The 24,264-nt window shown below is 52.3% G+C and overlaps 1 protein-coding gene across 1 annotated transcript; it reads right to left on the bottom strand.

The window, feature by feature from the left end:
- LOC145339017 (protein pelota homolog) lies at nt 1–23,634 on the bottom strand. The gene is made up of 8 exons (XM_080183442.1): nt 23,541–23,634; nt 22,438–22,530; nt 20,837–20,987; nt 18,731–18,821; nt 15,711–15,874; nt 14,801–14,861; nt 13,237–13,398; nt 1–163 (listed from the first exon to the last, which is right to left on the bottom strand). The coding sequence occupies exons 1-8, from the start codon at nt 23,579–23,581 to the stop codon at nt 78–80; spliced, it is 849 nt and encodes a 282-aa protein (XP_080039568.1). The 5' UTR covers nt 23,582–23,634; the 3' UTR covers nt 1–77.
- Nucleotides 23,635–24,264: the final 630 nt, after the last annotated feature.

Here is a 24,264-nt window from a genome sequence, read left to right as displayed (position 1 = left end):
GGAAGTAGGACTTCCCACTCCGTGTAGGACCCGTCACAGCTACAACTACCATGGGCAAATCGAAGGCACGCAGCGTCTCAAGGGCAGCCTGGTTCAGTTCCAGACTCCCATTGGAGTTTCCAACAAGAAGCAGCGGATGCTCCATAATGTTTCCAACATCGATCTGTGAGACAGAGCAAAGGAGACATTTCACAATCTAACTCACTCCCGGGTATCTGTTATTCTATATATAAACCACCCCGAACCCCTCGATTAGATTCCAGTCTGTAACTCACTCCCGGGTATCTGTTATTCTATATATAAACCACTCCGAACCCCTCGATTAGATTCCAGTCTGTAACTCACTCCCGGGCATCTGTTATTCTATATATAAACCACCCCGAACCCCTCGATTAGATTCCAGTCTGTAACTCAGTCCCGGGTATTTGTTATTCTATATATAAACCACCCCGAATCTCTCGATTAGATTCCAGTCTGTAACTCACTCCCGGGTATCTGTTATTCTATATAAAAACCACCCCGAACCCCTCGATTAGATTCCAGTCTGTAACTCACTCCCGGGTATCTGTTATTCTATACATAAACCACCCCGAACCCCTCGATTAGATTCCAGTCTGTAACTCACTCCCGGGTATCTGTTATTCTATATATAAACCACCCTGAACCCCTCGAATAGATTCCAGTCTGTAACTCACTCCCGGGTATCTGTTATTCTATATATAAACCACCCCGAACCCCTCGATTAGATTCCAGTCTGTAACTCACTCCCGGGTATCTGTTATTCTATATATAAACCACCCCGAACCCCTCGATTAGATTCCAGTCTGTAACTCACTCCCGGGTATCTGTTATTCTATATATAAACCACCCCGAACCCCTCGATTAGATTCCAGTCTGTAACTCACCCCCGGGTATCTGTTATTCTATATATAAACCACCCCGAACCCCTCGATTAGATTCCAGTCTGTAACTCACTCCCGGATATCTGTTATTCTGTATATAAACCACCCTGAACCCCTCGATTAGATTCCAGTCTGTAACTCACTCCCGGGTATCTGTTATTCTATATATAAACCACCCCGAACCCCTCGATTAGATTCCAGTCTGTAACTCACCCCAAGGTATCTGTTATTCTATATATAAACCACCCCGAACCCCTCGATTAGATTCCAGTCTGTAACTCACCCCAAGGTATCTGTTATTCTATATATAACACACCCCGAACCCCTCGATCAGATTCCAGTCTGTAACTCACTCCCGGGCATCTGTTATTCTATATATAAACCACCCCGAACCCCTCGATTAGATTCCAGTCTGTAACTCACTCCCGGGCATCTGTTATTCTATATATAAACCACCCCGAACCCCTCGATTAGATTCCAGACTGCAACTCACTCCCGGGTATCTGTTATTCTATATATAAACCACCCCGAACCCCTCGATTAGATTCCAGTCTGTAACTCACTCCCGGGGTATCTGTTATTCTATATATAAACCACCCCGAACCCCTCGATTAGATTCCAGTTTGTAACTCACTCCCGGGTATCTGTTATTCTATATATAAACCACTCCGAACCCCTCGATTAGATTCCAGTCTGTAACTCACTCCCGGGGTATCTGTTATTCTATATATAAACCACCCCGAACCCCTCGATTAGATTCCAGTCTGTAACTCACTCCCGGGTATCTGTTATTCTATATAAACCAGCCCGAACTCCTCGATTAGATTCCAGTCTGTAACTCACTCCCGGGTATCTGTTATTCTATATATAAACCACCCCGAACCCCTCGATTAGATTCCAGTCTGCAACTCACTCCTGGGTATCTGTTATTCTATATATAAACCACCCCGAACCCCTCGATTAGATTCCAGTGTGTATCTCACTCCCGGGTATCTGTTATTCTGTACCTGTTTCTCTATTTTTATGCCAGACCAATCCCCTTCCCGTTCACTCCCACTGTACACAATCCCGATCCCCTTCCCGTTCACTCCCACTGTACACAATCCCGATCCCCTTCCCGTTCACTCCCACTGTGCAGAATCCCAATCCCCTTCCCGTTTGCTCCCACTGTACACAATCCCGATCCCCTTCCCGTTCACTCCCACTGTACACAATCCCGATCCCCTTCCCGTTCACTCCCACTGTACACAATCCCGATCCCCTTCCCGTTCACTCCCACTGTACACAATCCCGATCCCCTTCCCGTTCACTCCCACTGTACACAATCCCGATCCCCTTCCCGTTCACTCCCACTGTACACAATCCCGATCCCCTTCCCGTTCACTCCCACTGTACACAATCCCGATCCCCTTCCCGTTCACTCCCACTGTACACAATCCCGATCCCCTTCCCGTTCACTCCCACTGTACACAATCCCGATCCCCTTCCCGTTCACTCCCACTGTACACAATCCCGATCCCCTTCCCGTTCACTCCCACTGTACACAATCCCGATTCCCTTCCCGTTCACTCCCACTGTACACAATCCCAATCCCCTTCCCGTTCACTCCCACTGTACACAATCCCGATTCCCTTCCCGTTCACTCCCACTGTACACAATCCCGATCCCCTTCCCATTCACTCCCAGTGTACACAATCCCAATCCCCTTCCTGTTCACTCCCACTGTACACAATCCCAATCCCCTTCCCGTTCACTCCCACTGTACACAATCCCAATTCCCTTCCCGTTCACTCCCACTGTACACAATCCCAATCCCCTTCCCGTTCACTCCCACTGTACACAATCCCAATCCCCTTCCCGTTCACTCCCAGTGTACACAATCCCAATCCCCTTCCCGTTCACTCCCACTGTACACAATCCCAATCCCCTTCCCGTTCACTCCCAGTGTACACAATCCCCTTGCGATCGAGTGAGGACAGGCACTTGTCCATCAGGGGACAGTGACACTGGTGGGTGGAGGGGTTAATGGGAGCTCTGTACCTGGGAGTTGCTGGCTGGGGTTATTCTCACTCTCCCCTCCCCTGGCTAACAGCTCCGAAGCGAGCGAGCTGGTGCTGAGATCCCAGTGAGTGAGAGCTGCTCCCCTGCCCAACCCAAACTGCGTCTGTGTTTTTAAATAAGAGCCAAAGCTTTCAGTTTCTGTTGTAAAGGTATTGACTGATAGGCCAATTCCCACAGGAAGTCCTGGGGGTAGGGTGTTAGCGTGGATAGAGGATTGGTTGTCAAATAGGAGGCAGAGAGTGGGGGTCAATGGGTGCTATTCGGATTGGCGGTTGGTGACTAGTGGAGTGCCCCAGGGGTCGGTGCTGGGGCCTCAGCTATTTACCATTTATATAGATGATCTGGAGGAGGGAACCGAGTGTAGGGTGTCAAAATTTGCTGATGACACCAAGATTGGGGGAAAGGCAAATTGTGCGGAGGGTGTGGAGAGTCTGCAGAAGGATCTAGATCGGCTGGGCGAATGGGCCAGGAAATGGCAAATGGAATTTAATGTTGGCAAGTGTGAGGTGGTCCACTTTGGTAGGAAGAATGGTAGGAAGGACTATTACTTACGTGGCGAAAAACTGCAGCAGGCGACGGTGCAGAGGGACCTCAGGGTCCTTGTGCATGAGTCGCAAAAACCCAGCTTGCAGGTGCAGCAGGTGGTCAGGAAGGCGAATGGGATGCTGGCCTTTATAGCGAGGGGGATTGAATATAAAAGTAGGGAGGTCTTGCTGCAGCTGTATAGGGCATTGGTGAGGCCGCAGCTGGAGTACTGTATGCAGTTTTGGGCGCCGGACCTGCGCAAAGATATTTTGGCCTTGGAGGGAGTGCAGAGGAGGTTTACTAGGCTGATGCCGGAGTTGAGGGGGTGGAGCTATGAGGTGAGGCTGAATAAACTAGGCTTGTACTCGTTAGAGTTTAGAAGAATGAGGGGAGATCTCACTGAGACGTATAAGATGATGAATGGGATGGATAGGATAGAGGTGGAGAGACTCTTCCCGCTCAAAAAAGACAGTAGGACTAGGGGGCACAGCCTCAAGATACAGGGGGGGCGGTTTAGAACGGAGTTGAGGAGGAACTTCTTCACTCAAAGGGTGGTAAATCTCTGGAATTCTCTGCCCGTTGAAGTGGTGGAGGCTGCCTCGCCAAATATTTTTAAGAAGCGGGTTGACGGGTTCTTGATAAGAGAGGGGATTAAGGGTTATGGGGAGAGGGCGGGAAAGTGGAACTGAGCCACGACAGATCAGCCATGATCTTATTGAAAGGCGGGGCAGGCTCGAAGGGCTAGATGGCCTACTCCTGCTCCTATTTCTTATGTTCTTATGTTCTTAAACCACCCCGAACCCCTCGATTAGATTCCAGTCTGTAACTCACTCCCGGGTATCTGTTATTCTACATATAAACCACCCCGAACCCCTTGATTAGATTCCAGTCTGTAACTCACTCCCGGATATCTGTAATTCTATATATAAACCACCCCGAACCCCTCGATTAGATTCCAGTCTGTAACTCACCCCCGGGTATCTGTTATTCTGTATATAAACCACCCTGAACCCCTCGATTAGATTCCAGTCCGTAACTCACTCCCGGGTATCTGTTATTCTATATATAAACCACCCCGAACCCCTCGATAAGATTCAGTCTGTAACGCACTCCCGGGTATCTGTTATTCTATACAGAAACCACCCCGAACCCCTCGATTAGATTCCAGTATGTAACTCACTCCCAGGTATCTGTTATTCTATGTATAAACCACCCCGAACCCCTCGATTAGATTCCAGTCTGTAACTCACTCCCGGGTATCTGTTATTCTACATATAAACCACCCCGAACCCCTCGATTAGACTGCAGTCTGTAACTCACTCCCGGGTATCTGTTATTCTGTATCTGTTTCTCTATTTTTATGCCAGACCAATCCCCTTCCCGTTCACTCCCACTGTACACAATCCCGATCCCCTTCCCGTTCACTCCCACTGTACACAATCCCGATCCCCTTCCCGTTCACTCCCACTGTACACAATCCCGATCCCCTTCCCGTTCACTCCCACTGTACACAATCCCGATCCCCTTCCCGTTCACTCCCACTGTACACAATCCCGATCCCCTTCCCGTTCACTCCCACTGTACACAATCCCGATCCCCTTCCCGTTCACTCCCACTGTACACAATCCCGATCCCCTTCCCGTTCACTCCCACTGTACACAATCCCAATCCCCTTCCCGTTCACTCCCAATCTACACAATCCCAATCCCCTTCCCGTTCACTCCCACTGTACACAATCCCAATCCCCTTCCCGTTCACTCCCACTGTACACAATCCCAACCCCCTTCCCGTTCACTCCCACTGTACACAATCCCGATCCCCTTCCCGTTCACTCCCACTGTACACAATCCCGATCCCCTTCCCGTTCACTCCCACTGTACACAATCCCGATCCCCTTCCCGTTCACTCCCACTGTACACAATCCCGATCCCCTTCCCGTTCACTCCCACTGTACACAATCCCGATCCCCTTCCCGTTCACTCCCACTGTACACAATCCCGATCCCCTTCCCGTTCACTCCCACTGTACACAATCCCAATCCCCTTCCCGTTCACTCCCAGTGTACACAATCCCAATCCCCTTCCCGTTCTCTCCCACTGTACACAATCCCAATCCCCTTCCCGTTCACTCCCACTGTACACAATCCCAATTCCCTTCCCGTTCACTCCCACTGTACACAGTCCCAATCCCCTTCCCGTTCACTCCCACTGTACACAATCCCAATCCCCTTCCCGTTCACTCCCACTGTACACAATCCCGATCCCCTTCCCGTTCACTCCCACTGTACACAATCCCGATCCCCTTCCCGTTCACTCCCACTGTACACAATCCCGATCCCCTTCCCGTTCACTCCCACTGTACACAATCCCGATCCCCTTCCCGTTCACTCCCACTGTACACAATCCCGATCCCCTTTCCGTTCACTCCCACTGTACACAATCCCGATCCCCTTCCCGTTCACTCCCACTGTACACAATCCCGATCCCCTTCCCGTTCACTCCCACTGTACACAATCCCAATCCCCTTCCCGTTCACTCCCACTGTACACAATGCCGATCCCCTTCCCGTTCACTCCCACTGTACACAATCCCAATCCCCTTCCCGTTCACTCCCACTGTACACAATGCCGATTCCCTTCCCGTTCACTCCCACTGTACACAATCCCAATCCCCTTCCCGTTCACTCCCACTCTACACAATCCCAATCCCCTTCCCGTTCACTCCCACTGTACACAATCCCAATCCCCCTTCCCGTTCACTCCCACTGTACACAATCCCGACCCCCTTCCCGTTCACTCCCACTGTACACAATCCCGATCCCCTTCCCGTTCACTCCCACTGTACACAATCCCCATCCCCTTCCCGTTCACTCCCACTGTACACAATCCCGATCCCCTTCCCGTTCACTCCCACTGTACACAATCCCGATCCCCTTCCCGTTCACTCCCACTGTACACAATCCCGATCCCCTTCCCGTTCACTCCCACTGTACACAATCCCGATCCCCTTCCCGTTCACTCCCACTGTACACAATCCCAATCCCCTTCCCGTTCACTCCCAGTGTACACAATCCCAATCCCCTTCCCGTTCTCTCCCACTGTACACAATCCCAATCCCCTTCCCGTTCACTCCCACTGTACACAATCCCAATCCCCTTCCCGTTCACTCCCACTGTACACAATCCCAATCCCCTTCCCGTTCACTCCCACTGTACACAATCCCGATCCCCCTTCCCGTTCTCTCCCACTGTACACAATCCCAATCCCCTTCCCGTTCACTCCCAGTGTACACAATCCCGATCCCCTTCCCGTTCACTCCCACTGTACACAATCCCTATCCCCTTCCCGTTCACTCCCACTGTACACAATCCCGATCCCCCTTCCCGTTCTCTCCCACTGTACACAATCCCAATCCCCTTCCCGTTCACTCCCAGTGTACACAATCCCGATCCCCTTCCCGTTCACTCCCACTGTACACAATCCCAATCCCCTTCCCGTTCACTCCCACTGTACACAATCCCAATCCCCTTCCCGTTCACTCCCAGTGTACACAATCCCGATCCCCTTCCCGTTCACTCCCACTGTACACAATCCCAATCCCCTTCCCGTTCACTCCCACTGTACACAATCCCAATCCCCTTCCCGTTCACTCCCACTGTACACAATCCCAATCCCCTTCCCGTTCACTCCCACTGTACACAGTCCCAATCCCCTTCCCGTTCACTCCCACTGTACACAATCCCAATCCCCTTCCCGTTCTCTCCCACTGTACACAATCCCAATCCCCTTCCCGTTCACTCCCACTGTACACAATCCCCTTGCGATCGAGTGAGGACAGACACTTGTCCATCAGGGGACAGTGACACTGGTGGGTGGAGGGGTTAATGGGAGCTCTGTACCTGGGGGCTGCTGGCTGGGGTTATTCTCACTCTCCCCTCCCCTCGCTAACAGCTCCGAAGCGAGCGAGCTGGTGCTGAGATCCCAGTGAGTGAGAGCTGCTCCCCTGCCCAACCCAAACTGCGTCTGTGTTTTTAAATAAGAGCCAAAGCTTTCAGTTTCTGTTGTAAAGGTATTGACTGATGGGCCACATCCCCACAGGAAGTCCTGGGGGTAGGGTGTTAGCGTGGATAGAGGATTGGTTGTCAAATAGGAGGCAGAGAGTGGGGGTCAATGGGTGCTATTCGGATTGGCGGTTGGTGACTAGTGGAGTGCCCCAGGGGTCGGTGCTGGGGCCTCAGCTATTTACCATTTATATAGATGATCTGGAGGAGGGAACCGAGTGTAGGGTGTCAAAATTTGCTGATGACACCAAGATTGGGGGAAAGGCAAATTGTGCGGAGGGTGTGGAGAGTCTGCAGAAGGATCTAGATCGGCTGGGCGAATGGGCCAGGAAATGGCAAATGGAATTTAATGTTGGCAAGTGTGAGGTGGTCCACTTTGGTAGGAAGAATGGTAGGAAGGACTATTACTTACGTGGCGAAAAACTGAAGCAGGCGACGGTGCAGAGGGACCTCAGGGTCCTTGTGCATGAGTCGCAAAAACCCAGCTTGCAGGTGCAGCAGGTGGTCAGGAAGGCGAATGGGATGCTGGCCTTTATAGCGAGGGGGATTGAATATAAAAGTAGGGAGGTCTTGCTGCAGCTGTATAGGGCATTGGTGAGGCCGCAGCTGGAGTACTGTATGCAGTTTTGGGCGCCGGACCTGCGCAAAGATATTTTGGCCTTGGAGGGAGTGCAGAGGACGTTTACTAGGCTGATGCCGGAGTTGAGGGGGTGGAGCTATGAGGTGAGGCTGAATAAACTAGGCTTGTACTCGTTAGAGTTTAGAAGAATGAGGGGAGATCTCACTGAGACGTATAAGATGATGAATGGGATGGATAGGATAGAGGTGGAGAGACTCTTCCCGCTCAAAAAAGACAGTAGGACTAGGGGGCACAGCCTCAAGATACAGGGGGGGGCGGTTTAGAACGGAGTTGAGGAGGAACTTCTTCACTCAAAGGGTGGTAAATCTCTGGAATTCTCTGCCCGTTGAAGTGGTGGAGGCTGCCTCGCCAAATATTTTTAAGAAGCGGGTTGACGGGTTCTTGATAAGAGAGGGGATTAAGGGTTATGGGGAGAGGGCGGGAAAGTGGAACTGAGCCACGACAGATCAGCCATGATCTTATTGAATGGCGGGGCAGGCTCGAAGGGCTAGATGGCCTACTCCTGCTCCTATTTCTTATGTTCTTATGTTCTTAAACCACCCCGAACCCCTCGATTAGATTCCAGTCTGTAACTCACTCCCGGGTATCTGTTATTCTACATATAAACCACCCCGAACCCCTTGATTAGATTCCAGTCTGTAACTCACTCCCGGATATCTGTAATTCTATATATAAACCACCCCGAACCCCTCGATTAGATTCCAGTCTGTAACTCACCCCCGGGTATCTGTTATTCTGTATATAAACCACCCTGAACCCCTCGATTAGATTCCAGTCCGTAACTCACTCCCGGGTATCTGTTATTCTATAAATAAACCACCCCGAACCCCTCGATTAGATTCAGTCTGTAACTCACTCCCGGGTATCTGTTATTCTATACAGAAACCACCCCGAACCCCTCGATTAGATTCCAGTATGTAACTCACTCCCAGGTATCTGTTATTCTATGTATAAACCACCCCGAACCCCTCGATTAGATTCCAGTCTGTAACTCACTCCCAGGTATCTGTTATTCTATATATAAACCACCCCGAACCCCTCGATTAGACTGCAGTCTGTAACTCACTCCCGGGTATCTGTTATTCTGTATCTGTTTCTCTATTTTTATGCCAGACCAATCCCCTTCCCGTTCACTCCCACTGTACACAATCCCGATCCCCTTCCCGTTCACTCCCACTGTACACAATCCCGATCCCCTTCCCGTTCACTCCCACTGTACACAATCCCGATCCCCTTCCCGTTCACTCCCACTGTACACAATCCCGATCCCCTTCGCGTTCACTCCCACTGTACACAATCCCGATCCCCTTCCCGTTCACTCCCACTGTACACAATCCCGATCCCCTTCCCGTTCACTCCCACTGTACACAATCCCGATCCCCTTCCCGTTCACTCCCACTGTACACAATCCCGATCCCCTTCCCGTTCACTCCCACTGTACACAATCCCGATCCCCTTCCCGTTCACTCCCACTGTACACAATCCCGATCCCCTTCCCGTTCACTCCCACTGTACACAATCCCGATCCCCTTCCCGTTCACTCCCACTGTACACAATCCCGATCCCCTTCCCGTTCACTCCCACTGTACACAATCCCGATCCCCTTCCCGTTCACTCCCACTGTACACAATCCCGATCCCCTTCCCGTTCACTCCCACTGTACACAATCCCGATCCCCTTCCCGTTCACTCCCACTGTACACAATCCCGATCCCCTTCCCGTTCACTCCCACTCTACACAATCCCGATCCCCTTCCCGTTCACTCCCACTGTACACAATCCCAATCCCCCTTCCCGTTCACTCCCACTGTACACAATCCCGACCCCCTTCCCGTTCACTCCCACTGTACACAATCCCGATCCCCTTCCCGTTCACTCCCACTGTACACAATCCCAATCCCCTTCCCGTTCACTCCCACTGTACACAATCCCGATCCCCTTCCCGTTCACTCCCACTGTACACAATCCCGATCCCCTTCCCGTTCACTCCCACTGTACACAATCCCGATCCCCTTCCCGTTCACTCCCAGTGTACACAATCCCAATCCCCTTCCCGTTCACTCCCACTGTACACAATCCCAATCCCCTTCCCGTTCACTCCCAGTGTACACAATCCCAATCCCCTTCCCGTTCTCTCCCACTGTACACAATCCCAATCCCCTTCCCGTTCACTCCCACTGTACACAATCCCAATTCCCTTCCCGTTCAGTCCCACTGTACACAGTCCCAATCCCCTTCCCGTTCACTCCCACTGTACACAATCCCAATCCCCTTCCCGTTCACTCCCACTGTACACAATCCCAATCCCCTTCCCGTTCACTCCCACTGTACACAATCCCCTTGCGATCGAGTGAGGACAGACACTTGTCCATCAGGGGACAGTGACACTGGTGGGTGGAGGGGTTAATGGGAGCTCTGTACCTGGGGGCTGCTGGCTGGGGTTATTCTCACTCTCCCCTCCCCTCGCTAACAGCTCCGAAGCGAGCGAGCTGGTGCTGAGATCCCAGTGAGTGAGAGCTGCTCCCCTGCCCAACCCAAACTGCGTCTGTGTTTTTAAATAAGAGCCAAAGCTTTCAGTTTCTGTTGTAAAGGTATTGACTGATGGGCCACATCCCCACAGGAAGTCCTCGGGGTAGGGTGTTAGCGTGGATAGAGGATTGGTTGTCAAATAGGAGGCAGAGAGTTGGGGTCAATGGGTGCTATTCGGATTGGCGGTTGGTGACTAGTGGAGTGCCCCAGGGGTCGGTGCTGGGGCCTCAGCTATTTACCATTTATATAGATGATCTGGAGGAGGGAACCGAGTGTAGGGTGTCAAAATTTGCTGATGACACCAAGATTGGGGGAAAGGCAAATTGTGCGGAGGGTGTGGAGAGTCTGCAGAAGGATCTAGATCGGCTGGGCGAATGGGCCAGGAACTGGCAAATGGAATTTAATGTTGGCAAGTGTGAGGTGGTCCACTTTGGTAGGAATAATGGTAGGAAGGACTATTACTTACGTGGCGAAAAACTGCAGCAGGCGACGGTGCAGAGGGACCTCAGGGTCCTTGTGCATGAGTCGCAAAAACCCAGCTTGCAGGTGCAGCAGGTGGTCAGGAAGGCGAATGGGATGCTGGCCTTTATAGCGAGGGGGATTGAATATAAAAGTAGGGAGGTCTTGCTGCAGCTGTATAGGGCATTGGTGAGGCCGCAGCTGGAGTACTGTATGCAGTTTTGGGCGCCGGACCTGCGCAAAGATATTTTGGCCTTGGAGGGAGTGCAGAGGACGTTTACTAGGCTGATGCCGGAGTTGAGGGGGTGGAGCTATGAGGTGAGGCTGAATAAACTAGGCTTGTACTCGTTAGAGTTTAGAAGAATGAGGGGAGATCTCACTGAGACGTATAAGATGATGAATGGGATGGATAGGATAGAGGTGGAGAGACTCTTCCCGCTCAAAAAAGACAGTAGGACTAGGGGGCACAGCCTCAAGATACAGGGGGGGCGGTTTAGAACGGAGTTGAGGAGGAACTTCTTCACTCAAAGGGTGGTAAATCTCTGGAATTCTCTGCCCGTTGAAGTGGTGGAGGCTGCCTCGCCAAATATTTTTAAGAAGCGGGTTGATGGGTTTTTGATAAGAGAGGGGATTAAGGGTTATGGGGAGAGGGCGGGAATGTGGAACTGAGCCACGACAGATCAGCCATGATCTTATTGAAAGGCGGGGCAGGCTCGAAGGGCTAGATGGCCTACTCCTGCTCCTATTTCTTATGTTCTTAAACCACCCCGAACCCCTCGATTAGATTCCAGTCTGTAACTCACTCCCGGGTATCTGTTATTCTACATATAAACCACCCCGAACCCCTTGATTAGATTCCAGTCTGTAACTCACTCCCGGATATCTGTAATTCTATATATAAACCACCCCGAACCCCTCGATTAGATTCCAGTGTGTAACTCACCCCCGGGTATCTGTTATTCTATATATAAACCACCCCGAACCCCTCGATTAGATTCCAGTCTGTAACTCACTCCCGGGTATCTGTTATTCTATATCTGTTTCTCTATTTTTATGCCAGGCCAATCCCCTTCCCGTTCACTCCCACTGTACACAATCCCAATCCCCTTCCCATTCACTCCCACTGTACACAATCCCAATCCCCTTCCCTTCACTCCCACTGTACACAATCCCAATCCCCTTCCCGTTCACTCCCACTGTACACAATCCCAATCCCCCTTCCCGTTCACTCCCACTGTACACAATCCCAATCCCCTTCCCATTCACTCCCACTGTACACAATCCCAATCCCCTTCCCGTTCACTCCCACTGTACACAATCCCAATCCCCTTCCCGTTCACTCCCACTGTACACAATCCCAATCCCCTTCCCGTTCACTCCCACTGTGCACAATCCCAATCCCCCTTCCCGTTCACTCCCACTGTACACAATCCCAATCCCCTTCCCGTTCACTCCCACTGTACACAATCCCGATCCCCTTCCCGTTCACTCCCACTGTACACAATCCCAATCCCCCTTCCCGTTCACTCCCACTGTACACAATCCCAATCCCCTTCCCGTTCACTCCCACTGTACACAATCCCAATCCCCTTCCCGTTCACTCCCACTGTACACAATCCCGATCCCATTCCTGTTCACTCCCACTGTACACAATCCCGATCCCCTTCCCGTTCACTCCCACTGTACACAATCCCGATCCCCTTCCCGTTCACTCCCACTGTACACAATCCCAATCCCCTTCCCGTTCACTCCCACTGTACACAATCCCAATCCCCTTCCCGTTCACTCCCACTGTACACAATCCCAATCCCCTTCCCGTTCACTCCCACTGTACACAATCCCGATCCCCTTCCCGTTCACTCCCACTGTACACAATCCCGATCCCCTTCCCGTTCACTCCCACTGTACACAATCCCAATCCCCCTTCCCGTTCACTCCCACTGTACACAATCCCAATCCCCTTCCCGTTCACTCCCACTGTACACAATCCCAATCCCCTTCCTGTTCATTACTCTGCGCCCCTGACGATGATTCCTGTCTCTCGGTGTGACGGGATTCTCACCTTTGAGAGCGTACTTGTGTCCGGATGATGAGTGGACCTGCAGGAATTTGGAGCGATTCTCCAGGATGAGTTTAATGTCCATCTTTACCGCCTGATCAAACATGTAATTACAGAACTGTTCCTTCACAAAACCAGGGCTCGCCACCAGGACACACTTCACCACTGTGTGGGAGAGAGGGGGAAGAGTTAGACAGCACGGGGGGGAGAGGCAGAGAGGGAGGGAGGCAGAGGGGGAGGGAGGCAGAGGGGGAGGGAGGCAGAGGGGGAGGGAGGCAGAGGGGGAGGGAGGCAGAGGGGGAGGGAGAGAAGGGAACATGCGGGGAGAGACGGGGAGAGAGTCAGAGAGGAGAGGGATGGAGAGAGGGAGTCAGAGAAAGAGAGGGGAAGAGCAGGAGAAAGAGAGGGAGAGAGAGAGAACGAGAGAGGGAGGAAGTGGGGAGTGTGGGAGAGACTGACAGAGGGGGTATAGGGAGAGGAGTGAGTGAGAGCAGAGAGTAAGAGGTGAAGAGAAAATGATAGAATGCCAGCAGTGCAGGAGGAGGCCATCGGCACCGACCACAATTCCACCCAGGCCCTATCCCCAGAACCCCATGTATTTACCTTAGCCGGTCACTCTGACACCAAGGGGTAATTTAGCACGGCCCAATCCACCCCTAACCAGCACGTCTTTCGGACTGCGGGAGGAAACCGGAGCACCCGGAGGAAACCCACGCAGACACGGGGAGAACGTGCAGACTCCACACAGACAGTGACCCTGAGCTGGGAATCGAACCCGGGTCCCTGGCACTGTGAGGCAGCAGTGCTGACCCACCGTGCCACCCATAGTGGGTGGGAGAAAGAGTGCATGTGGGGGAAGGGTGGGGGGGGCGGGGAGGAGGCAGGGGGACGGGATGGGAGCAGGGGCTGGGGGTGGGGCGAGGAGGGGTGGGAGGCAGAGAGAGAGGGGGGCTGGGGGAGGGGCAGGGGGAGAGAGGAGCGGAGGGAGGGAGGAGATGGGGGGAGATTGTGGGGAAGCGGGGGGAGACGGAGTGGTGGGGGAGCAGGGGGGTGGAGCAGGGTGGGGGAGAAATGGGCGGTAAAAGGGAGGGTGGAGATGGAGGGGAGAGGGGAGAGGGAGGAGGGAGGGGCGCAAGAGGGGGAGGGGTGAAGGGGAGGAGGGAGGGAGCGGGGAGGGAAGTGGAAGGAACTGGGAGGGAGGGAGCGGGGAGGGTCCGCGAGCCGGTGTGAGACAGAGCGAGAGATTGAGAGAGCTATGAATCTGTCAAACCACAGAGTGAGTGGCAGACAGAGTGTGAACGAGAGAGTGCGGTGGGGCGGGTAGTGGGTGCAGCAGGAAGAGGGAGGGTGAGACGGAGGGACAGACACGAGGGGATTGTCAGAGAGAGGGAACGAGAGAGAGGGGGAAACGGGGGGGGGGGGGAATGAGAGCGGGATGGCACGAGGAAGACAGGAGCGAACCAACACAATCTGACACATACACATGGACACACACACACACAGACACACACACACAACGGGGACGGTGAGGACACTCTGAGCGCTGCTCTGTAAACACGGCACTTACCGTCAAAGTTAATGTGTCGAATAATTCCCTGCATCACCGCTTCGTAAAACTTTTCCAGAGCCTGAGATCCAAAATAGAACAAAGAAAACATCACCATTTCCATCCACAACCCTGAGGTACACTGTCCTTTCCCCCCACTCTGGGACCGGGTGTCACAGTGCGTTAGATACACTGTCCTTTCCCCCACTCTGGGACCGGGTGTCACAGTGCGTTAGATACACTGTCCTTTCCCCCACTCTGGGACCGGGTGTCACAGTGCGTTAGATACACTGTCCTTTCCCCCACTCTGGGACCGGGTGTCACAGTGCGTTAGATACACTGTCCTTTCCCCCTCTCTGGGACCGGGTATCACAGTGCGTTAGATACACTGTCGTTTCCCCCTCTCTGGGACCGGGTGTCACAGTGCGTTAGATACACTGTCCTTTCCCCCTCTCTGGGACCGGGTGTCACAGTGCGTTAGATACACTGTCCTTTCCCCCTCTCTGGGACCGGGTGTCACAGTGCGTTAGATACACTGTCCTTTCCCCCACTCTGGGACCGGGTGTCACAGTGCGTTAGATACACTGTCCTTTCCCCCACTCTGGGACCGGGTGTCACAGTGCGTTAGATACACTGTCCTTTCCCTCTCTCTGGGACCGGGTATCACAGTGCGTTAGATACACTGTCCTTTCCCCCACTCTGAGACCGGGTGTCACGGTGCGTTAGATACACTGTCCTTTCCCCCTCTCTCTGGGACCGGGTGTCACAGTGCGTTAGATACACTGTCCTTTCCCCCTCTCTCTGGGACCGGGTGTCACGGTGCGTTAGATACACTGTCCTTTCCCCCTCTCTCTGGGACTGGGTGTCACAGTGCGTTAGATACACTGTCCTTTCCCCCTCTCTGGGACCGGGTGTCACGGTGCGCCTGTACCTTGTCGTGTTGGGTGCAGCTGCCCTTGCGTTTCCGGGGGATGGTGGTCTCCACTTTGGCCCGCAGGACGGTCATACTGGACGTGACGAGGCAGATGTGGGCCAGTCCCTCCTGCATAACCACCGCTGCCAAGTCTGCATTGTGACTGGGGTCACACGCCTGTTCTGGGGGCACAGAGAGAGAGAGACGTTACACAGTTGAGTCGATACAGGTACATCATCACAGGTATAAGAGAAGAGGGCAGTGGGACAATAAGGGGAGAAAGTGAACCCCATCAGTCAGCAGAACAGCTGACAGAAAGCATCGTCTCTCTGGCAAAGGTACCAAAGAAGACAGGACGTCCCAGACAGGAGAATCATCGAGAAAGACGGTGTAATCCCAAAATGAAACGTTTGTATCGAAGGCCGAGCAGCGGCGTTCCTCAGACAAGTATTTCTGTTGAATTCAGCCAGTCAGTTTAAATCAGGCACTTAGATACCAAGAACCTTTTGAATTTGAAACTGATGGTGTTGGCAACCTGCCAGTCCTGTTGTCGGGGATATTGATCGGTTATCACAGGGATAAGAGAAGAGGGCAGTGGGGCAACAAACAGAGGAAGGAACTGCCGTCTGCCGGTGTGACAGCCTCATGGATGTCTTAAAAGAAAGCTTCACCTCAATCGCAAAGGTACCAAAGAAGGCAGAAGTTCCAGACAGAAGGATCCACAGAGAAGGCCCAGAATATTCCAGAAAACCCCAAACAAGGTTGTAATTTAGGCAGAGTGACTAAAATTCTATTTGATATTGTTAATGAGTGGGAATTGTAGGGCCTGGGTGGGACTGTGGTCAGTGCAGACTCGATGGGCCGACTGGCCTCTTTATGTACTCTAGGGATTCTATGGCACGACCATCGCTGAATCCCCCCCACCCCCACTGCCCAACTATCACCATCCTGGGGGTTACCATTGAACAGAAATTGAACTGGGTCCCAGCCATATCAATACTGTGTCTCCCAGAGCAGGTCAGAGGCTGGGAATCCTGCGGAGAGTAACTCACCTCCTGACTCTCCCCCTTCCCAAAGCCTGTCCCACCATCCACAAGGACACAAGTCAGGAGTGTGATGGGACGCTCTCCACTCGCCTGGGATGGGTGCGGCTCCCAACAACACTCGAGAAGCTCGACACCATCCAGGACAAAGCAGCCCCTACTACCCCCACCCCCAGCTCGATCAACACACTAACCCCCACCTTCGACACTCACTCCCTCCACCACCCACGCAGAGTGTGTACCGTCTACAAGATACCCCTCAGCGACTCGCCAAGGCTCCTTCCACAGCACCTGCCAAACCCATCACCTCCACCACCAAGGACACACACACTCACAAAATATATCAGCCGTTCCTTCGCTGTTACTGGGGTCGAAATCCTGGAACTCCCTCCCTAACAGTGCTGTGGGTGTACCTACACCACACACTGGAGACCACAGCAGATGGTGACTAATGTTGGCAAGTGCGAGGTGGTCCACTTTGGTAGGAAGAATGGTAGGAAGGATTATTACTTACGTGGCGAAAAACTGCAGCAGGCGACGGTGCAGAGGGACCTCGGGGTCCTTGTGCATGAGTCGCAAAAACCCAGCTTGCAGGTGCAGCAGGTGGTCAGGAAGGCGAATGGGATGCTGGCCTTCATAGCGAGGGGGATTGAATATAAAAGTAGGGAGGTCTTGCTGCAGCTGTATAGGGCATTGGTGAGGCCGCAGCTGGAGTACTGTGTGCAGTTTTGGGTGCCATACTTACGCAAGGATATTTTAGCCTTGGAGGGAGTGCAGAGGAGGTTTACTAGGCTGATTCAGGAGATGAGGGGGTTGAGCTATGAGGAGAGGCTGAATAGATTAGGCTTGTACTCGTTAGAGTTTAGAAGAATGAGGGGAGAGCCTCAAGATAAAGGGGAGGCGGTTTAGAACGGAGTTGAGGAGGAACTTCTTCACTCAAAGGGTGGTGAATCTCTGGAATTCTCTGCCCGTTGAAGTGGTGGAGGCTGCCTCGCTAAATATTTTTAAGAAGCGGGTTGATGGGTTTTTGATAAGAGAAGGGATTAAGGGTTATGGGGAGAGGGCGGGAAAGTGGAACTGAGCCACGACAGATCAGCCATGATCTTATTGAATGGCGGGGCAGGCTCGAAGGGCTAGATGGCCGACTCCTGCTCCTATTTCTTATGTTCTTATGTTCTTATAAGATGATGAACGGGATGGATAGGATAGAGGTGGAGAGACTCTTCCCGCTCAGAAAGGATAGTAGGACTAGGGGGCACAGCCTCAAGATAAAGGGGGGGCGGTTTAGAACGGAGTTGAGGAGGAACTTCTTCACTCAAAGGGTGGTGAATCTCTGGAATTCTCTGCCCGTTGAAGTGGTGGAGGCTGCCTCGCTAAATATTTTTAAGACGCGGGTTGATGGGTTTTTGATGAGAGAGGGGATTAAGGGTTATGGGGAGAGGGCGGGAATGTGGAACTGAGCCACGACAGATCAGCCATGATCTTATTGAATGGCGGGGCAGGCTCGAAGGCCTAGTTGGCCTACTCCTGCTCCTATTTCTTATGTTATTATGTTCTTACGTTCAACTTTTACAGATGCCCCATAGAAAGCATCCTTTCCGGATGTATCACAGCTTGGTCTGGACTCCTGCTCTGCCCAAGACCGCAAGGAACTACAAAAGGGTGGTGAATGTAGCCCCAATCCCATCACACAAACCAGCCTCCCATCCATTGACTCCGTCTACACTTCCCGCTGCCTCGGGGAAAAGCAGCCGGCATAATCAAGAACGTCCCCCACACACCCCGGACATTCTCTCTTCCACCTTCTTCCGTTGGGAAAAAGATACAAAAGTCTGAGGTCCCGTACCGACCGACTCAAGAACAGCTTCTTCCCTGCTGCTGTCAGACTTTTGAATGGACCTATCTTATATGAAGCTGATCTTTCTCTCCAGCCGAGCTAACAGGACCTGGGGAGAGTTCTGAGAGAGGGAATACCAGTCTTCACAAGACACATACCTATTCGTTCAAGGACCACACTGTCCCACTGTTTCTTAGCGAGGGTAAACTTCCGGTTTAATTCCAGCTCTATGGTGTGATAGGCACCCATCTGTCAGAGAGAGAGAGAGAGAGAGAGAGCGTCACTCCCACTGTGACAAAACCCCCTCGATTAGATTCCAGTCTGTAACTCACTCCCGGGTATCTGTTATTCTGTATATAAACCACCCCGAACCCCTCGATTAGATTCCAGTCTGTAACTCACTCCCGGGTATCGGTTATTCTGTATATAAGCCCCCCCGAACCCCCCGATTAGATTCCAGTCTGTAACTCACTCCCGGGGAGCTGTTGTTCTGTATATAAACCACCCCGAACCCCTCGATTAGATTCCAGTCTGTAACTCACTCCCGGGTATCTGTTATTCTATATATAAACCACCCCGAACCCCTCGATTAGATTCCAGTCTGTAACTCACTCCCGGGTATCTGTTATTCTATATATAAACCATCCCGAACCCCTCGATTAGATTCCAGTCTGTAACTCACTCCCGGGTATCTGTTATTCTATATATAAACCACCCTGAACCCCTCGATTAGATTCCAGTCTGTAACTCACTCCCGGGTATCTGTTATTCTGTATATAAACCACCCCGAACCCCTCGCTTAGATTCCAGTCTGTAACTCACTCCCGGGTATCTGTTATTCCGTATATAAACCACCCCGAACCCCTCGATTAGATTCCAGTCTGTAACTCACTCCCGGGTATCTGTTATTCTGTATATAAACCACCCCGAACCCCTCGATAAGATTCCAGTCTGTAACTCACTCCCGGGTATCTGTTATTCTGTATATAAACCACCCCGAACCCACCGATTAGATTCCAGTCTGTAACTCACTCCCGGGGAGCTGTTATTCTGTATATAAACCACCCCGAACCCCTCGATTAGATTCCAGTCTGTAACTCACTCCCGGGTATCTGTTATTCTCTATATAAACCACCCCGAACGCCTCGATTAGATTCCAGTCTGTAACTCACTCCCGGGTATCTGTTATTCTATATATAAACCACCCCGAAGCCCTCGATTAGATTCCAGTCTGTAACTCACTCCCGGGTATCTGTTATTCTGTATATAAACCACCCCGAACCCCTCGATTAGATTCCAGTCTGTAACTCACTCCCGGGTATCTGTTATTCTATATATAAACCACCCCGAACCCCTCGATTAGATTCCAGTCTGTAACTCACTCCCGGGTATCTGTTATTCTATATATAAACCACCCTGAACCCCTCGATTAGATTCCAGTCTGTAACTCACTCCCGGGTATCTGTTATTCTGTATATAAACCACCCCGAACCCCTCGATTAGATTCCAGTCTGTAACTCACTCCCGGGTATCTGTTATTCTATATATAAACCATCCCGAACCCCTCGATTAGATTCCAGTCTGTAACTCACTCCCGGGTATCTGTTATTCTATATATAAACCACCCCAAACCTCTCGATCAGATTCCAGTCTGTAACTCACTCCCGGGTATCTGTTATTCTGTATATAAACCACCCCGAACCCCTCGATTAGATTCCAGTCTGTAACTCACTCCCGGGTATCTGTTATTCTATATATAAACCACCCCGAACCCCTCGATTAGATTCCAGTCTGTAACTCACTCCCGGGTATCTGTTATTCTGTATATAAACCACCCCGAACCCCTCGATTAGATTCCAGTCTGTAACTCACTCCCGGGTATCTGTTATTCTATATATAAACCACCCCGAACCCCTCGATTAGATTCCAGTCTGTAACTCACTCCCGGGTATCTGTTATTCTATATATAAACCACCCCGAACCCCTCGATTAGATTCCAGTCTGTATCTCTCTCCCGGGTATCTGTTATTCTATATATAAACCACCCCGAACCCCTCGATTAGATTCCAGTCTGTAACTCACTCCCGGGTATCTGTTATTCTATATATAAACCACCCCGAACCCCTCGATTAGATTCCAGTCTGTAACTCACTCCCGGGTATCTGTTATTCTATATATAAACCCCCCTGAACCCCTCGATTAGATTCCAGTGTGTATCTCTCTCCCGGGAATCTGTTATTCCGTACATACAGCGATCTCCTCACCTTCACATACTCATTCTCCTGAATATTTGTCCCTTTCACACGCAGCATACAAGCCTGAGCGTCAAAGTCAATGGTCTCCACACTGATGGTGAGGGTGGTCCTCACCCTGTTACTGCCCACACTGCCCGTCGATGACTCCAACTGCACCTTCCTGCAAAGGAGGGACAAGCGCTGAGGGTTGGCACGTCAGGAGAGGCCCAGGCTGTGTCTTGGCCTAGAACTGAGTAGGGCCGAAGTCCTCCGTTTGATTTATTACTGACACGTGTATTGGGATACAGTGAAAGGTATTGTTTCTTGTGCACTACACAGACAAAGCATACCGTTCATAGAGTACAGAGGGGAGAAGGAAAAGGATTTGATTTATTAGTGTGACGTGTATCGGGATACAGTGAAAAAGATCAACAACCTGTCCTGGTTCCCCCCCCACGCCGACACTATAGTTAAGAAAGCCCCACCAACGCCTCTACTTTCTCAGAAGACTAAGGAAATTTGGCATGTCCGCTACGGACTCTCACCAACTTTTACAGATGCCCCGTAGAAAGCATCCTTTCCCGGATGTATCACAGCTTGGTCTGGGCTCCTGCTCTGCCCAAGACCGCAAGGAACTACAAAAGGGTGGTGAATGTAGCCCCAATCACATCACACAAACCAGCCTCCCATCCATTGACTCCGTCTACACTTCCCGCTGCCTCGGGGAAAAGCAGCCGGTATAATTAAGGACCCCCCCCCCCACACACACCCCGGACATTCTCTCTTCCACCTTCTTCCGTCGGGGAAAAAGATGCAAAAGTCTGAGGTCCCATACCGACCGACTCAAGAACAGCTTCTTCCCTGCTGCTGGCAGACTTTTGAATGGACCTACCTCGCATTAAGCTGATCTTTCTCTACACCCTCGCTGTGACTGTAACACTACATTCTGCACCCTCTCCTTTCCTTCTCTATGAACGGTATGCTTTGTCTGTATAACGCGCAAGAAACAATACTTTTCACTGTATCCCCATACACGTGACAATAATAAATCAAATCGAGAGTAGATAAATAGGAGTTGTGACTGTGTTGGTGAGAGACAGGAGCGAGGATGAGACCCACTCCTTCCCTCCCGGCTCCTCCCAAGCCATCCACCGTCATCACCACCCCCCCAGGAAAAGATTTACTAGGATGTTACCGGGGACTTGATGGATTGAGTTATAAGGAGAGGCTGGATAGACTGGGACTTTTTTCTCTGGAGTGTAGAGGGGTGATCTTATAGAGGTCTATAAAATAATGAGGGGCACAGATCAGCGAGATAGTCAATATCTTTTCCCCAAAGGTAGGGGAGTCTAAAACTAGAGGGCAGAGGTTTAAGGTGAGAGGGGAGAGGGTCCAGAGGGGCAATTCTTTCACCCAGAGGGTGGTGTGTGTCTGGAACGAGCTGCCAGAGGCAGTAGTAGAGACGGGGACAATTTTAAAAAGTATTTAGACAGTTCCATGGGTACGATGGGTATAGAGGGATATGGGGGCAAATGCGGGCAATTGGGGTTAGCTTAGGGGTTTAAAAAGAAAGGGGCAGCATGGAGAAGTTGGGCCGAAGGGCCTGTTTCCACGCTGGAAACCTCTCTTACCGGATGGTTGAGGCCCGGAGACTGTCTTTCACCTGCACCAGGTTGTAGGTGTGCCACATGTCCTCAGCTTCCTCGGGCATCAGGGTGATCTGCCTGTGGGAGGGAATGGACAGTCAGAGGGGCTCCGACACTCTCTGTCCCCCCCTCCCCACCCCACCCCCCCCCAGCACCCGACACGCACAGCGACAGCCCCGTGTGTGAACCGTCTACACCGCAGCGACTCGCCAAGGCTCCTTCCAAACCCACCACCCCCACCCCCACCCCCACCCAGAAGGACAAGGGCGGGGGGCGGGGGGTGGGGGAGGCAGCAAACACATGGGGAGCACCCACCGCCTGCAAACTCCCCCCCACACCACCGAAACCCCCAGACACACATCAGCCTTCAGTTAACAGCACCACCACCCCCTCCCCCCGGTTAACCGCGCTACCCCATCCTCCCCCCGGTTAACCGCGCTACCCCATCCTCCCCCCAGTTAACCACGCTACCCCTCCTCCACCACCCCGCCCCCCCCCAGTTAACCACATGACCCCTACTCCCCCCCCCCCCAGTTGACCATGCTACCCACTCTCTTCCCCCCTGGCCCCTCCCCCCTCTCCCGGTTAACCGTTCTACCCCCCCCCCCCACCCCCTCCCCCGGTTAACTGTGCTACTCCCCTCCCCCCCCACCCCCTCCCCCGGTTAACCGTGCTACTCCCCCCTCCCCCCCACCGGTTAACTGCACTACCCCTCCCCCCTCTCTACATTGCCAGGGTGACCCTCCCCTGCCTCTGGGTTGCCATGGTGACCCTCCCCCCCCATCTGGGTTGCCACGGTGACCCTCCCCCATCTCTGGGTTACCATGGTGACCCTCCCCCCTCTGGGTTGCCATGGCGACCCTCCCCCATCTCTGGGTTACCATGGTGACCCTCCCCCATCTCTGGGTTACCATGGTGACCCCCCCACCTCTCTGGGTTGCCATGGTGACCCTCCCCCCCTCTGGGTTACCATAGTGACCCTCCCCCCTCTCTGGGTTGCCATGGTGACCCTACCCCTTTCTGGGTTGCCATGGTGACTCTCCCCTCCCCTCCCCTCCCCTCCCCTCCCCTCCCCTCCCCTCACCCACCCAGAGCTGTCCCTGTCAATCAATTTGCTCAGCAGCTTCATCCTTCTTCTTCTTCCCCTCCCCCCAGACTCCCACTGCCGCTCCTCCAAGCTCCCAAACCCGGACCGGCAGCCACCGCTTCATTTTTTTCCCCCTTAAAATGGCGGCTGGTCCTGGCAAAAACAAAACAAACACATAAACTGTGTGACAATTAGAGGATCGGCCATCTTTTAGACGGGCAACGCCGGCGCAGCTCGGTCTTTCCCCGGGTTGGGGCGGTGTTTCAGGCTCCTCCCCGCCCCCAAGGCGAAGCATGCGCACTGCCTGACTGCTGGCGGTGACGTTCTGTCTTGGCTGGGTGCTCTGGGTGAAGGCCGCATGCGCACTGCGTCTTGGGGATTGGGGGGGGTCGGCGGCCATCTTTGGTACAGGCAGGAAGCTCGGCCGCGTTGTGAGGATTGGAGCAGTTGGAGCTGCCATGATTAATCCTCCCCAATGTCCCAGATGGAACTTAGTTGGAATGAATGAAATTGAATTAAATCCATTTAATTTAACAATTTAATTTAATTCAACTCAATTTAATTACATTTAATTCATTTATTATTGTCACAGTTATTATTATACAGTCAAAAGTATTGTTTCTTGTGCACTATACAGACAAGGCATACTGTTCACAGAGTACAGAGGGGAGAAGAAGTGGGATTTGATTTGATTTATTATTGTCCTGTGTATGGGGATACAGTGA

The sequence above is a fragment of the Carcharhinus amblyrhynchos genome, unplaced genomic scaffold, assembly GCF_965287045.1.
Source record: "Carcharhinus amblyrhynchos unplaced genomic scaffold, sCarAmb.v2.hapA chromosome_289, whole genome shotgun sequence".
NCBI classification, from domain to species: Eukaryota; Metazoa; Chordata; class Chondrichthyes; order Carcharhiniformes; family Carcharhinidae; genus Carcharhinus; species Carcharhinus amblyrhynchos.
The sequence above is the reverse complement of the archived record's forward strand: the minus strand, read 5'-3'. Positions and strand labels throughout refer to the sequence as shown.

Bases quoted from the DNA above. Each gene is read 5' to 3' on its own strand.
- LOC145339017 (XM_080183442.1), bottom strand. From the start codon at position 23,581: ATGAAGCTGCTGAGCAAATTGATTGACAGGGACAGCTCTGG. The intron at 22,531-23,540 runs GTGGGTGAGGGG...TCCCTCCCACAG, and splicing joins ATTGACAGGGACAGCTCTGG to GCAGATCACCCTGATGCCCG. The intron at 164-13,236 runs GTGAGAATCCCG...TCTGTCTCACAG, and splicing joins ACACAAGTACGCTCTCAAAG to ATCGATGTTGGAAACATTAT.